The sequence below is a fragment of the Somniosus microcephalus genome, chromosome 33 (assembly GCF_052327205.1).
Source record: "Somniosus microcephalus isolate GS21.2 chromosome 33, FLI_Smic_1.0, whole genome shotgun sequence".
Classification (NCBI taxonomy): Eukaryota; Metazoa; Chordata; class Chondrichthyes; order Squaliformes; family Somniosidae; genus Somniosus; species Somniosus microcephalus.
In genome coordinates this window covers 4,805,379-4,822,201 of record NC_141019.1, presented here as the reverse complement: position 1 = coordinate 4,822,201, position 16,823 = coordinate 4,805,379, and the positions used below count along the sequence as shown (strand labels likewise).

Sequence of the window (16,823 nt, the reverse complement as noted above, 5' to 3'; positions counted from 1 at the left end):
CATCAACTTCTACCAGCTTGAGGCTCAGGGGCTATGGATTGAACCCACATGGCACTTAAAGCTCCAATTGCATTCATTAACAGGAAGGGCTTCCACTCGTTAAACGTGCAGATTATCTGCAATGCATGCAAAGGATTCTGCACAACAATGCAGAGCATCCAGGAAGCTGCCTTGAGCCTCCACCATCACTCTCTTATTCAGCGAGGAGGGCCAAATGGACAAATGGATTCTGGAGGACAATTCTACTTCCTGAAGCCAAGGCTGAGGACACCATTCCCTGTCACCCACGACACAGCACAGGAACGCTACAATCGTGCACATGCAGAGATCCGGCAGGTGGAGAAGGCCATGAGGGTCCTGAAAGCCCGGGTCAGGTGCCTGGACATGTCGGAAGGTATCCTGTAACACGTGCCGAACAGGGTGCCAAGGATTGGTGTGGCCTGCTGTGCACTGCACAACTTTGGCTTGCAGGAAGGGCTCAGCCTGGAAACGGCAGCTGAGGAGCCTGTGGAACCTGAGGATCCCAAGCTGGATGTCTCAGAGCCTGCGGTGGGGGAGGGTTGATGGCCGCTCGGAGGAGTCGATGCTTAGAGCTGCCAGGGAAGTCAGTGGGCAGTGCCTGGCAGAGGTGTTCAGCAGCTGCTTGCCCCCAGCTACAGAACCCCTCCCCAAGGCAAAGCAAACTGACATCAGCGGCATCAGCAACATTTGTGTGTGGACTGCTCCCTTTGGGACTGTGATTTCAAAGCCTGACGGACTAGACAATACAAGAAACAATGAAACCTTTATTCAACAAACAACGTTGCACAAACAGGCTTCAATTAGCAACAACCCTCAAAAAAGTGAACTTTCAAATTGAAAACACAGGTGGCGAGGCCCTTCTACATCGCTGAGCAGTAAAAGAACAGGTGCAGTGTCACAGTTCTGACATTCAGTGCAATATAGAAACATTCTCTCTGGAACATCAGTTCAATGTGAACCTGAACAAAGATGCGGCCATTGACAAAAGGCCAGCATCAGTGCCACAGTGCACAGAGGTAGTTAAGTCTTAAACTGTAAACAGTATTGCAACTTTAAAAACATTTTCTCGTAAATACTGTCAAAATATTTGTTCATCCTTAATAAATAACTTTCTGCAGGAAAGCAGGGGCCACTGACTTAAAACAGACCGACATTATTAAACAGTTCACAGGAATTGCAGGTTAAAAAAAAAATTGGCCCAGATTTTCCTGCAATGGCGAGATCGGCGACTTAAACTGTAAATTTAGCCGTCAAGTGCGTCGATAAGTTCCTCCATATTTTCCTGTATTTGAAATTAGAATACGTTGCAGCGAGGGTGGCGACGAATCCAAAGTGGGGCGGCCATTTTATCCTGACGAGTCCACATACACATCAACTGGGTGGCAATTTTAAGATTTAATATCATCTTTTAATGGGATTCCGAAGTACAGCACTCATCCAAAGTGCTAAGCCCACCTGGCCGATCTCTTCTCGGTGGAATCGGTCGGTTTGCTTTCATTTAGAGCAAGTCATGAATTTGATTACGGAGACTTCACGGGTGCGCGGAGCCTGTTCTCTAGCCTCAGACCATTTTTAATAGTTTGAGCAATTTATTTTTATAAGTTATCTGCAAAACACACCACAGCCAGGCCACCAGTGCCATTATTTTCAAGTCTAGGTGGCAGCAGTGTGAAAAATGGCGAGAATCCAGCAAAATTGCAATTGCCATTGTTTTCAGTGGGTGGAACAATGCAAAAGTTGCAGGAAAATATGGAACGCTATAATTAATTGGCATAAGTCACTTACTCCATCATTTCCTCATTCGTCTACACTGTTCAACTGTGTCTATTACAGTCCCCAGGGAAATCTCAATGGAACTCTCATAGAGGAATAGGAAAAACTGTACAGTAATAGTCCAAAAGCAAACAGGCCAGAGTCAGCAACTCAGCACAGAAACAGCCATGCAGTTATGGCACAGTGCAAAGCAGCCTCGGAGAGCGAGAAGGAGCAGGAGGAGGTAGACTCAGCAAGCAGATGCTCACCTTAATCCTTCGAAGCACTGCACCTCCCCCTGGTGTCAAGACGAGCCTTTCGGCCAAATACCCTGCTGCTGCGTCTGACAGTTTCACTGGGATCAGGGAGGTGGGAAGTTGGGGGGGGGGGGGCAGCTGAAGCTGGACTGGAGGGGTATGAGGCCGAGGTGTCTCTTGACTCACAGCAGCCGGCTCCTGAAGTGGAGCTGCTGCTGGTTGCGTCTCTGGGCGAAGCTTCTTAGTCTTGTCTGCCATGTTCTACTGGCACAGAGCCCCGGGGGCAGGGGGTGGAGGACAGTCAGAGTCCAGCAAAGTTCTGCCATCCTGAGAGCATGCAGCATCTGCCACTTGGACTGCGACCGACACAGTCCCACTGGATGCTGGATCTGCGGCCGCAGGCATCAGCTGAGTGGCTGGTGCCATGGCTGCAGCCACATCCTGGAAGCCCTGAGTGACCGCTTGAGTTAAAGACCGTAAGGCACGATTTAATGTGCCCTCCAATCTGTCCCCCAATGCTGCAAATGCTGCAGTCCGGGCTTCCACAATGTTGATGTGAATCACAGGAATGTCAAGTGTGGCCACAACTGCGAGCTGCCGCAACTGACAGCCGATGGTCGCCAAAGTACACACGTACTTGTGATGCTCCTGAAGCATTCATCTATTAAGGGGCAGACCCTTGAAATATGGGTCCTATGCCTCTGCACGCCTTGGCTCCCTTCTAGCCTGTCTCAATGAAGAAGCGGGATCAGCATACCCACCTTCTGACTCCTTGGTCCCCCAAACTGTCAGTTATCCGGGTAGCTTACTACACTTTGTTTCACTGGCTGTCCACCGGTGCTTGTGTCCGTGCTGGTGCCTGTGACGGGGGAAGCGAGTAATGTTGCTGCAGTCATCGGAACCAGGATCATAGAATCATAGAACGGTTACAGCACAGAAGGAGGTCATTCGGCCCGTCGAGCCCATGCCGGCTCTCTGCAAGAGCACTTCAGCTAGTCCCACTCCCCCGCAGCCCTGCAAATGTATTTCCTTCATATACTTATCCAACTCCCTTTTGAAAGATAAGATTGAGTCTGCCTCCACCACCCTCTCAGGCAGTGCATTCCAGATCTTAACCACTCGCTGCGTAAAAAAGTTTTTTCTCACGTCGCCTTTGGTTCTTTTGCCAATCATCTTAAATCTGTGTCCTCTGGTTCTCGACCCTTCCGCCAACGGGAACAGTTTCCCTCCATCTACTCTGTCCAGACCCCTCATGATTTTGAACACCTCAATCAAATCTCCTCTCAATCTTCTCTGCTCCAAGGAGAACAACCCCAGCTTCTCCAGTCTATCAACATAACAAAGTCCCTCATTCCTGGAATCATTCTCAATTTTTTTCTGCAGCCTCTCTAAGGCCTTCACATCCTTCCTAAAGTGTGGTGCCCAGAATTGGACACAATACTCCAGTTGGGGCCAAACCAGCGTTTTATACAGGTTCATCATAATTTCCACACTTATGTACTCTATACCTCTATTTATGAAGCCCAGGATCCCGTAAGCCTTTTTGACTGCTTTCTCAACCTGCCCTGCCACCTTCAACAATTTGTGTACACATAGCCCCAGGTCTCTCTGTTCATGCACCCTCTTCAGCATTATACCCTTTAGTTTATATTGCCTCTCCTCACTCTTTCTACCAAAATGTATCACTTCACACTTTTCTGCATTAAATTTCATCTGCCACGTGTCCGCCCATTTCACCAGCCTGTCTGTCTTCTTGAAGTCTATCACTCTCCTCCTCACTGTTCACTATACTTCCAAGTTTTGTGTCATCTGCAAATTTTGAAATTGTGCCCTGTACACCCACAAGTCATTAATATATATCAAGAAAAGCAGTGGTACTAGTACCGACCCCTGGGGAACACCACTGCATACCTTCCTCCAGTCCGAAAAACAACCGTTCACCACTACTCTCTGTTTCCTGTCACTTAGCCAATTCTGTACCCATGCTGCCACTGTCGCTTTTATTCCATGGGCTTCAACTTTGCTGGCAAGCCTATTATGTGGCACTTTGTCGAAAGCCTTTTGGAAATCCATGTACACTACATCAACCACATTATCCTCATCAACCCTCTCTGTTACCTCATCAAAAAACTCGATCAAGTTAATTAAACACGATTTGCCTTTAACAAATCCATGCTGGCTTTCCTTAATTAATCCACACTTGTCCAAGTGACTGTTAATTTTGTCCCTGATGACTGTTTCTAAAAGCTTCCCCACTACCGAAGTCAAACTGACTGGCCTGTAGTTGCTGAGTTTATCTTTACACCCTTTTTTGAACAATTGTGTAACATTTGCAATTCTCCAGTCCTCTGGCACCACTCCCGTATCTAAGGAGGATGTAGTGAAGAAGAAGTGCTCCCAGGGGAGGAGAGCGGACTGGTTCTCTCGCTCCCTCCACATCAGCATCCTCATGGTGGTGTGCAGGGATGAGAAGGCATGAGTCCCTTTTCACCGCTTCCCCCAAGAGCTGCTCCTGCTCCTCTCTGTCCTCCCGCTCCATTTCCCCCTTGTCCTCTTCCTCGTGCTCCTCCCATTATAGGTTTTACTGAACCTGTGAGAAGAAAAGACATGATATCAGAATGGTTGAGCATGTGCCTCCAGGCGCAGTCTCCTTTTCATGGGGGGGTGAGAGGCTGGGTTCGTGTTGTGGTGCGAGTCTAGGGGTGCAGGAACTCACCTCACTGCTTCTTGACGCCGCCAACTCTGTGGCAGCCCAGGAGCTGGAGGGTCTTCTCCTCATGGGGGTCAAGTTCTCAAGTACGGCCCCCCCCCGCGACCTGGGATTTACGTCTCCTGTGTATTGTGCACTATCTTGCCCTTCAAAGACAACAGAGAATGTGGATGAGGCTTAGTTTGCTGACTTGGTGTGGGAGAAGTGCAGGTGTTAGGGGGCCAGCTTCTTTGGGAGTTGTGCTCGTGAGTTGCTGTGTTATTAGGGAGCTTTGCAGGGGTACATACTACAGGATCGGCTGATTGATGTGGCCTTAAGCCGGGTTTTTCCCCTCGCAGCTTACTGCTGCCTGGCTGACTTTAGGGTGTCAGTGTCCCTCTTTTAAAAACCTCACTCTACCCAACCAAGAGAGATTAAATGTACGATAGCAAAATACTGCAGATGCTGGAAATCCGAAATAACAACAGAAAATGCTGGAAAAACTCAGCAGGCCAGGCAACATCCGTGGAGAGAAAACAGAGTCAGCGTTGGCTCTAATTTCTCTCCACGGATGTTGCCTGGCCTGCTGAGTTTTTCCAGCATTTTCTGTTGTTATTAGAGATTAAATGTGTTTGTCAACACGAAGGTACCAGGTGTCTTCCTGAGTAAACACATAGCCAACACATAATGGCCATTGTTTGCTCTGCCCAACTGCCATCCCGCATTTTAAAGACCTGTCGCCTCCCTCTACAGGTACAGCTCAGCAGGAGGCTGCCCTGAAAGGCTAACACCCTTTAGGCAGCTGTTACGCAGAGAACGTGTTAAAATTACCTATGTACAAGTCTGTCCTCCGGAAGAAAGGATGAGCATGGTTTGGTGAGTGTCTTATCTTGGTAACTCTGGTCATTGAATTTCTTACGACACTGTTCAGTGATCCGTTGCGGGGGGGGGGGGGCGGGGGGTCAAAGAAATTGCACTGAGAGCCAGTGCCACCTCCCTCCAGGCACCCTGTCTAACTTTGTGAGGTGGCTTGGCCTTCCTGCTACCAAACAGCCTGTCCCTCCTCAGCTCACTCTCCTCTGAGAGGACCTGCGGGTCTCCCTGCCTCTTCCTGGCTGCCCTCTCCTCAGTGAACGTCTCTGTGAAAGTGGAGATGCTGTTGAGACACTGGAAACAACTTATAAAGTCATTTTTATCAAAAGGGATCAAAGAGAGAAAACTCCACTCACCTGTAACTCCAAAGGCTCACTCTGAGGAATGACATCTGTCCTGACCCTTTTATAGTGCTGCCCATGTTTCTTGGGGCCCTCCATTACCTACGTCACTTCCGAGTCGGTTTATACGTTCCAGCGTATGCTCATGAGGGTCTCAGGAAATTTCGCTGTAAGTTGCGGTCTGCAAGATTTGTGTGGAGCCTGGTGTAAAGTTTGGAGTATCTTGCCAGCTACGTCGATCCAAGATTACTTTTTGGGAATATATTTTTTTGGGAATATATAATATACATTACCAACCAAAATGAATAGAGTATTTTTTTAAAAAGTGAGACACTCAGTTAGACTTTTCAGAGAACACAGCACTGATCTCTGAAGCTAGGTAAGGCTCATTGCTCTCAACCTCGATGTGTTAAAAAGATGGAATCTGGTTCTGTGCTTATGGTGGAAGAGCAGTTTTCTGTAGAAAACATCACATTAACTGAGGTTGCCAGCTTGGTAGTCTTGTTCTTTTCTTAGCAGTGATGTTCAAGGCTGAACCATTCCCAATAGTTCAGAGGAATGGCGAGACTTGACAGGTCTGGAGGGTTATTATATCAGTTTCATCTTGGCGCTACAACAATGCAATTAATTCACCACACTCATTATGCTGTCACTTCGCCCAGCTCCCACACTCCTGTCTCACTTAGGGCTGCAAGGAGAACTCCACCAAGAGGACGCTTCATTAATGAATTAGTTTATACAGAGGAATGGCCTAGAAATTCATCTTGGGCTGTGGCGGATCGGCCGCCTCGTTATCCGCAGCGCGCCTGATAATTCGGGTGCATTGACTGCAATGGAGCTGAATATCAGGCGCTGGGTATAGCGGGCGGCCAATCTAATACCGCCCGTTGTACACCACCGCCCGATTTCTAGGCCAGGAAGTTTCAACCAAGTCCCCTTTTTAAATAAAGAATAAGATGCAAACTGGGGGCAATACTGTATGCCAGTTTGGAGCAACCTTAAACTGAAGATAGATTAGCAGTGCCATTCAACTCAGTTGTAACTGAGGGAGGATAAAGGCAGAGGCAGGTAAAGAAACAAATAATAATAAGGCCGCTCACTTACCATTTTCACAGAATAATTAATACAGTCACAGAAAAAAAATCATGCAATAAAAACAGAAGTTGGTGTATTCACTCTCCATAAATAACCACAAGATGGTAGCCTTGGAAAATACATTGTGCATTACATAGCATAACACCCCTATTGTTCTACAACAGCAGATCCTCCAACTCACTGTGATCAAAGTCACAGATATCAGCTAATAATTTAATATAAATATTTTGCAGAGTATTTATTTTGACTAATACAGCTCCACCACCGCCCCCCCCCTCCCCCCGCCCTGCACCCACCCATTGCAACCTGACAGGACTTCAAACCCTGAGCCTTCCCATCTTGCAGAATGTTAAAAGCTACGTTCTTAGCAGTTGTGGTCGGGTTGCCAACCCTCCAGGATTGTCCTGGAGTTTCCAGGAATTAAGGATTAATCTCCAGGTCACTGCTGCAAGTAAACTGGGAGAAAAATCATAGTGGCATTAATTTTTTTTTCCGTTTTCTTTGAACTCTTCTGTTCATTAGTTATAAAAATATTGGAGATGGTGAAAAAAGGCTGTTTGACCGGGCGGGACAATTGTATGGGGGGGCGGGGGGGGGAGGGGAGGTCATGTGATGGAACCTCCAGGAATGCGCTCAATCAGAGTTGGCAAACCCATGTTGTGACTGCAAGTTCTTCAGTGCTTTCAGTGGGGAGGGAGTAAACAGGCCGGATTGTTGTACAGGAAACTCTTTTTTATCCGGCACCGACGGGACCGGCGTGGTGCCGGTTGATCAAAAAGTCCGGATTACAGAGAGGTATACTTACTAAGGTACGAGAGCCCCGTACACGGCCACAGATCCAGGCGTTCCTGTTGCATGGCAACAGGTGCAGGAACCCCGGTTACACGGCCACAGATCCAGGAACCCTGGTTACACGGCCACTAATATGAAGTAAAACTTATCTGAACCTACTCCTGAATTTTGCCAGTTAAGAGAGATTTCCGGTTATTTAGGTGCCGGTAAATCGAGAGTTTCCTGTATCTCCAAGCTGGGTGGAAGAACAGCGCCACCTATCTTGGAGATGTAATTCGGAGGTCTGAGAGGTAAGTAAGCAACAGCGCAACCTACCGTGGAGACCAAGTTTGAAGGACTTAATCAAAGTAAGTAAAATGAGCAAGTAAGCCTAACCATGACAGAAAAGAGCGATAGACAGGCATCGCAGGATGATACAATAGCAAAATAGCGCGGATGCTGGAAATCCGAAATAACAACAGAAAACGCTGGAGACACTCAGCAGGCCAGGCAGCATCCGTAGAGAGAGAAACAGAGTTAACGTTTCAGGTCGATGATCCTTCGTCAGAACTGGGAAAAAGCAGGAAATGGAACAGATTTTAAAGCAAGTTAGGGGCTGGGAAAAGGGGGGGGGAAAGAAAGAACGAAAGGGATGATGTCGTTTGGTGTTACTAATTAGAGATAACATAATGGCAGTAGAAATGGGAATGGAACAAGGGAAAATAAACTGGGAAAATTTACTGACAAAGAAATGGAACAGCAATGGGAAACATTTAAACGGTGATCAATAGAGTCCAGGAGAAATATATCCCACTATAAAGCAAGAACAAACTAGCCAGTAATGACACACCATGGATGAATAAAGAAATAAGGGCAAAGTTGAAACTAAAGAAAAAGACACACACTAAGTACGTAGACAACAAAGGAGAGGATGACAAAAGGGAATCCGAAAAGGTTAAGAAAGAAGTCAAAAAATAATTAGGAAGGCAAAGAGAAACGACAAAATTAAATTATCAATATAAAAAGAAATAGTATTCTAGACACATAAATAACAAAAGGAAAGTCAGGACCGGGATCAGGCCACGAAGAGACACACGCGACAAACTCACAGGTAACGACCAGGAAATGGCAGAAAGATTAAATCATTACTTTGACCAACACGGTGGAGATGGCATTAGAAGAAGAGATCAAAAAGGATATAAAGACATTTAAAATAGAAAGGGGGGAGATAATTGATAAACTAGACAAACTTAGAGAGGATAAAACCTCATGTCTGGATAGATTGTATCCACGCATATTAAAAGTAGTTAGGGAAGAGATAGCAGAGGCACTCTTACATATGTATATAAAAATTCAATCGAAAAGGGAATAGTGCCAGAGGACTGCCGGACAGCTAATGTGATTCTTACATATAAAAAGGGAGATAGAACAAGTCCAGGGAATTATAGACCAATTAGCTTAACGTCAGTGGTAAGAAAGATAATGGAATCCTTAAAGATGTAATAGAAAATATAGTAAAGAGTAGTCAGCACAGATTCAAAATGGGACGGTCATGCTTGACCAACCTTATTGAATTCTCTGAAGAAGTAACAGAAAGGGTAGATATGGGTAATGTAGTAGATGTAATATAGTTGGATTTCCAAAAAGCCTTCGATAAGGTACCGCGTAGTAGATGCATGACTACGGTCAGAACATGTGGAATCAGGGGACAAGTAGCAGAATGGATAGCAAGCTGGCTACAAAACAGAAAACAGAGAGCAAGGGTTCAAGGTAGTTACTCAGATTGGAAAATGGTGGGAAGTGATGATCCACAAGCATCGGTGCTGTTGTTCACCATTCACACAAACAATTTGGACTTGGGAATCGGAAGTACAATTTCAAAATTTGAGGATTACACCAAATTGGGGGGTATAGTTAATACAGAGGAGGACTACGACAAAATACAGGAAGACATTAATACATTTGCAGAATAGGCATGTAATTGGCAAATAAACGTCAATACAGGTAGACTACCCTTTATCCGGACTTCCGAAAACCGAAACCCTCTAAAAACCGAAGGTTTTTTCGGTCAGCGTAAGTCCAGCGTAAGTCGTGCGCACGACCCCCCGCGGACCCCCTCGCGGACTCCCGCCGGCCCTGACCCCCGCCGACCCCCCCGCGGACCCCCGCCGACCCCGACCCCCGCCGACGTACGCTGAGCGTCAGCCGTGCGCACGACCCCCCCCGCCGACCCCCGCCGACCCCGACTGTAAGTCGGCGGGGGTCGGGGTCGGCGGGGGTCCGCGGGGGGGTCGGCGCTGGCGGGGGTCGGCGGGGGCCGGGGCCGGCGGGGGGGTCGGCGGGGGGTCGTGCGCACGACCCCCCGCTGACCCCCCCGCGGACCCCTGCCGACCCACCTTCCGAAATCCGAAATTCTCCGAAAACCGAAACACAGCTGGTCCCGAGGTTTTCGGATAAAGGATAGTCTACCTGTATAGATAAGTGCAAAGTAGCACATTTTGGTAGGAAGAATAAGGAGGCCACATACACCTTGTAAAATAAGTGTCTAAATGGGGTAAAGGAACAAAGGGATCTGGGGTACAGGTACACAGATCATTAAAAGTAGTGACACAGGTTAACAAGGCCGTTAAAAAAAAAGCAAACCAAGCGCTAGGGTTCATTTCTAGAGTTATAGAATTGGAAAGTAGTGATGTTAAACCTGTATCGAACCTTGGTTAGACCACACTTGGAGCACTGTGCACAGTTCTGGTCTCCATATTATAAAAAGGATGTGGAGGCACTGGAGAAGGTGCTAAAAAGATTTACTAGAATGATACCAGAACTGAGAGGTTATACCTATCAAGAAAGACCAACAGGCTGGGGCTCTTTTCTCTAGAAAGGAGAAGACTGAGGGGTGACCTGATAGAGGTCTTTAAGATTATGAAAAGATTCGATAGGGTAGATGTAGAGATGATGTTCTCACTTGTGGGGGAGACCAGAACTAGGGGCCATCAATATAAGATAGTCACTAATAAATCCAATCGGGAATTCAGACGAAACTTCTTTACCCAGAGAGTGCTGAGAATGTGGAACTCGCTACCACAGGGAGTGGTTGAGGCCAATAGCAGAGATGCATTTAAGGGGAGGCTAGATAAACACATGAGGGAGAAAGGAATAGAAGTATATGTTGATAGGGTGAGATGAAGAGGCTCGAGTGGAGCATAAACACCGGCATGGACCTGCTGGGCCGAATGGCCTGTTTCTGTGCTGTAAATACTTTGTAATATTTTATAGCACATGTGTGCACGCACAAGAGTTATAAATTGTAAATAGTTACAGGTATATAGCTAGTCAATACAGAGATTCAATAATAACTAGTGAAACACAGTAATTAATCAATTAAGCAACTGTGCACGTTTAGTACCAGATAATATTTTTGACTGTTTTTGTCCAATACGTACTGCTGACCAGTTGTCCAACACTGGCAGTGGAAGGAGCGTTGCTTGGTGTCGTGGGTTCAGTCGGTGCAGTGGCTGTGGTTGGTGTCACACTGGGTTGCGTAACAGCAGCCATTGTCTGGAAAGTTTGCACCTTAAAGAAAAGGAGAGAAAATAAAGTTCAGGAATGCTTACTGTGATTTCCATTTCGAAGATATTGGCCCAGCACCAGAGATGCTCTGCTGAAATACCCATGGGCTGTCCTGAAGAAAATTAGATTTGAACTCTCAGCGACACCAGGTCTTTTAAACCACAGCCTGGAACATTTTAGCTTTCAACATGAGCTGACATACGTTAAACTTTGCAGAGATCTTTCAAGTGTGTGGTTTTTATGCAAGATTTCCATGTCTATATTACGCTGCATAAGGACTAGGAGAGTGCAAGAAAATTGCCATTGATTATCCAACCAGCCTGCCAAACTGACCAATAAGTTGATGAATTAGCAGATTTTGTTTCAACATATTTTCCTGTGACCAACATTGTAACACTCAGCTCCTGACAGCAGGTGGCACTCTATACTTTATCATCCGACCATCTATGAGGAAACATCAGGTAGGTTATATACAATACAACTGGTTAGGTCTTTCTGCAGGCAAACATTACGCAACAAATACAAAGTGACAAAACTTATATGAATGTCATGAACGAGCATTCAATGGTGCTTAACATAACCGACGTGTATGCAAATCACTTTCAACTAAGTACAAATACAATTTTAAAACTGCATTTGAGAAAATTCAGTGTTCCTCATTGTCCACTCACTCTTCAACTGTTCACTGAATAATTACAAAGCCACGGCAACCATCATCCAAACCTCATCATGTAACCATCCGAATATTTGAAATCTTTGGCAAAATGTTGGAGTCCATTATTAAGGAAACAGTAACAGAGCATTTGGATAAACATAATTTAATAGGACAGAGTCAGCATGGTTTTATGAAGGGAAAGTCATGTTTGACAAATTTGCTCGAATTCTTTGAGGATGTAACATACAGGGTGGATAAAGGGGAACCAGTGGATGTAGTGTATTTGGAGTTCCAAAAGGCATTTGACAAGGTTCCACACAAAAGATTACTGATCAAGATAAGAAATCACGGGATTGGGGGTAATATACTGGCATGGGTGGAAGATTGGCTATCTAACAGAAAACAGAGAGTTGGGATAAATGGTTCGTTCTCGGGCTGGCAATCAGTAACTAGTGGTGTTCCGCAGGGGTCAGTGCTGGGACCCCAACTCTTTACAATCTATATTAACGATTTGGAGGAAGGGACCAAGTGCAACATATCCAAGTTTGCCAACGATACAAAGATGGGAAGGAAAGCAGTGAGTGAGGAGGACATAAAAAACCTGCAAAAGGACATAGACAGACTAAGTGAGTGGGCAGAGATTTGGCAGATGCAATATAATGTTGGAAAGTGTGAGGTTATGCACTTTGGCAGAAAAAATCAAAGAGCAAGTTATTATCTAAATGGAGAGAAACTGCAAAGTGCTACAGTACAAAGGGATCTGGGGGTCCTGGTGCATGAAACACAAAAAGTTAGTATGCAGGTGCAGCAGGTGATCAGGAAGGCCAATGGAATCTTGGCTTTTATTGCGAGGGGGATGGAGTATAAAAACAGGGAAGTCTTGCTGCAGTTATACAGGGTACTGGTGAGGCCACACCTGGAATACTGCGTGCAGTTTTGGTTTCCATATTTAAGAAAAGATATACTTGCTCTCGAGGCGGTTCAGAGAAGGTTCACTCGGTTGATTCCGGAGATGAGGGGGTTGACGTATGAGGAAAGGTTGAGTAGGTTGGGACTCTACTCATTGGAGTTCAGAAGAATGAGAGGCGATCTTATCGAAACATATAAGATTGTGAGGGGGCTTGATCGGGTGGATGCGGTGAGGATGTTTCCACTGATGGGTGAGACTAGAACTCGGGGGCATAATCTTAGAATAAGGGGCTGCCCTTTCAAAACTGAGATGAGGAGAAACTTCTTCACTCAGAGGGTAGTAAATCTTTGGAATTTGCTACCCCAGAGAGCTGTGGAAGCTGCAACATTAAATAAATTTAAAACGGAGATAGACAGTTTCCTAGCAGATAAGGGAATTAGGGGTTACGGGGAGAGGGCAGGGAAGTGGACGTGAGTCTAGATTCGGATCAGCCATGATCCTATTGAATGGCGGAGCAGGCCCGAGGGACCGTATGGCCTACTCCTGCTCCTACTTCTTATGTTCTTATGTTCTTAGATGAGCTCATTTTAAAGCAAACAATTATTCGACACATCTAAGCTGTGTTCCTGTGTCAGTGACACAGCACAGTTCCTTTAAATTCCCACCCTACCCCTCAGCAACCAACAGAACAACTTGATTTGGAAAATATTTTTTGCCTCTGAGGGGAAGTAAGGGTATGTTTATTAAGCACGTTGATGCTGAGCTTGGGCATTGTGGCTCAGACCATGGCAAAGGACCACCTGCTCATTGAACACTTGACAATGGGAAAGTCCCCGGTACATCAAAAGCAAACTTTCAGCAAGAATTGGAAATCCACAAAGGAAGTAAAGGAACGGAAAATTATTTTTTAATAATCATATAAGTAACTCAGACAAAGAAGTAAAGTTTTAAAGAGAGAAGAACAAAGTACCACAAATCCACAATGGGAGGAAGAAACAACATTATATTTAATAATGTAAATAACTGGGAAGGACAAAGCTACTTGCATCTTAAGCAAATTTTGTAAAGTAGTAAGTAAAGCGTGTTACAAATATTGCATTGGTGAGGCCTGTATCTTTCAGTATCAGCAAGGTGTTGCATATTTTTACTTCATCAGTCCTGTGATATATTGCTTCAGTAAATTTTCTGTATTATAGTGATGGATGAACCATTGTCATGAGGCCGTGGTACACATCAGAAACTCCACTCTTGATCCTAGATTACTAGTAAAACAAAAATAATCTTTCTGTAGAAGTTTTGCATATAGCGTGTGACTTAAGAAAACTACTAGGCACTTGGTCTAAGCGTTAAACAAAGCTTTAATCAACTGTTTTACAACATGGAGGTCTAGTTGTGTCCTTCACTAGTTCCTGTTAAGAATGTCCTGAGCAAGCTGGGCCCGTGCCCGAGTATTTATACACTCCCTGGACAGCGCCACCTGTAGGCCGCTCAGTATTATTTCATAAGTCTTTCTTTCATGAATGACTGATTCATGTCAGCGTGTGTCACGCCAAATGTGTATGTCACAGTCAGGGTGTCACACATAATACGCATGTAGCACGAAAAATCATCTGGTTTAGTGGTTGTGGGTAACGGTGCTGTAGCCAAGATGTTAGGAGAGCAGGAAGGTGGGGGAGGTATGGGCACTTGGTTGGAAAGCAGAAGAAGTGAATGGCAAGTGGCAGGAAGGCATGGGTGTGGGTGATGGGAGTAGCAAATGGTGGTAGGAGTGGAAATATGAACAAGTTTGGGCGCTTGGGTTAGAAGAGATTGGCGGGTGGCAGGAAGGAATAGGCATTCCGGGTGATTGTAGCAAAAGATGGTACAACAGCATGAGAAAACGTGGGTGCTCGTGGTGGGATGCATTAGGAGGGAAAGGGCGGGAAGGCATGGGCGTATGGGAGATAGGAGGTAGTAAAAGTGAGAGGGAAAGGGTTGGGGGTAACCATGGATGCTTAGTAGAAGGAAAAACTGAGGGGGGGAAGTTCTGAACGGGGGGCGCAAATCAACTAGCGCCCGGGCGCAGCGCTGCAAACGCCTCCCGCGAAATTCAGCGGGAGGTTAGCGGTAGCGCCACCTGACTTACTGCCGGACGCTATGTCCGACAGGGTCAGGAGGGCCTACCTGCGGCCGGGGCGGCGCTAGTTAAAGGGGAGGTGGCAGGCGGCCATTTTGTTGCTGGCCGCCTGCCAGCACCTGCCCCCGTTGCTGTCCCTGGTCCCCGTGAAGCCCCCCCGCGGGGTGCCGGCTGCTCTCCTCGAGTGCCGGGCTCGTTTGCCAGCACTCCCGATCCCTGGTGGCCCAGCTGGGTGCCGGGACGCACTGCGCCAGGCCCCTCCCCTTTAATAAGGGGAGGAAGGCCTGCAGTACTGCGGCACATAGCACCGCGGTTTTGGCTCGCTGCGCCCCAAGAGGGATGCAGGGTGCTTCCAGTAGCGCCCCTCCTCCCTCTCGGGGCGCTACTGGGAAAATCGGCCGCGAGGGCGCTAACTTTTTCGGGGCGCTACCGAATTTTTACCCCCAAGTGGAATAGCACTATTAAGTTAACCATGACTGCAGGACAAGGGGGCATCGATACAAATTGGTAAAAGGCAAGTTCAGGATCAATGTCAGGATGTAGTTCTTCACACAAAGAGTGAGCAACACTTGGCATTGTTTCTGGGTAGGCGAGTGTGGACAAAATCTTTCGCATCATTCAAGAGGCAGTTAGATGCAGGTTGGGGGTGGGGGGAACTATGGGAAGACAAATTAGATGGGTCAAATAGCCTCCCTCATGTACTTGTAGAGGACTAGTTTGCAGGGTTATGAAGAAAAAACTGGGGTGTAGGACTGAATTGGACTGCTCTTTCAAAGAGCCGGCACAGGCACGACAGGCCGAAAGGCCTCCTTCTGTGCTGTGAGAGTCTACGATTCATCTGTACTTTTTTTTTACTGTTCATCAAGATGATTAGGGATTTTACTGCTGGAGAATGGAACTCAGGCACCAAATGTTAGCAGCACTTCCACATCAGGTATAGCACATCTAGATGCAAAGTAAAGCTCCCTCTACTCTGCCCAAACACTGTCCGAATCCAACCTCTGAAGAATATTTAAAAAAAAATTTTGACACCCACCATCCTTAGGCCTGCCTATGTGACGTTGCCAATTAGTGCCGAATTAGGGGCACTTCTGTGCTGTGAGCCCATGCCCACTGGGAACTGGATTGAGACTACCCAAACTCATTTCACATAGGACCCTTACATCCAGCAGATGGAAAAAACTTTTTTGAATTGATGATAGGTCCTACGATTCATTTATTGTTTGTTGTAGAGATATTGGCGCGTTTACTTCAAAGCATGTTGCAGGGAAATGGCATACCCTGTATGCATACATTGTAAAAAAGATACTGCAAATAAAGTGGTTGAGTCCAACACTTGCTTCACCAGGAAAGGAAGCTGGGATTGCAAGTGAGAAACGGAATTGTACAGCACCCTTCAAAGTAGAATAAACATGGTATTCAACAAACTTTATCTGCAATGTTCTAGTTGTATAACTTTTATGTGGTATAGTTAAAATATTCCAAAGAAACATCTGCGTTAGGAACTTACGACTGAGGGATTGGTCTGGCTTTTATGTTTTTTCCCCCTTGTGATGTGGAATAGTGTATAATGGCAATTCCAAAAATGCTCAGGGATAGCTATTGTAGTGCTTGTGGTGTCATGGGCTACTTTGGTCATTGACCAGGATGCAAGGATGGGGGATGCACGTGTACTGGTTATTGGGAGATGGTTTCGGTGGGGAGGCTTGTTTGATTTTGGTGGCATTTGAAAATCGTGTCACTTTTATGTCGGCCCATCTGTGTAGCTCCGATGAG

General features: G+C 46.3%; 1 protein-coding gene across 1 annotated transcript in view; it reads right to left on the bottom strand.

The window, feature by feature from the left end:
* pou6f1 (POU class 6 homeobox 1) overlaps positions 1-16,823 on the bottom strand; it is a 159,237-nt gene that overhangs the window by 27,059 nt on the left and 115,355 nt on the right. The window contains exon 9 of the mRNA XM_085972615.1: positions 11,240-11,369. Coding sequence (XP_085828741.1) covers positions 11,240-11,369 — 130 coding nt within the window. The remainder of the gene's footprint in view (positions 1-11,239; positions 11,370-16,823) is intronic.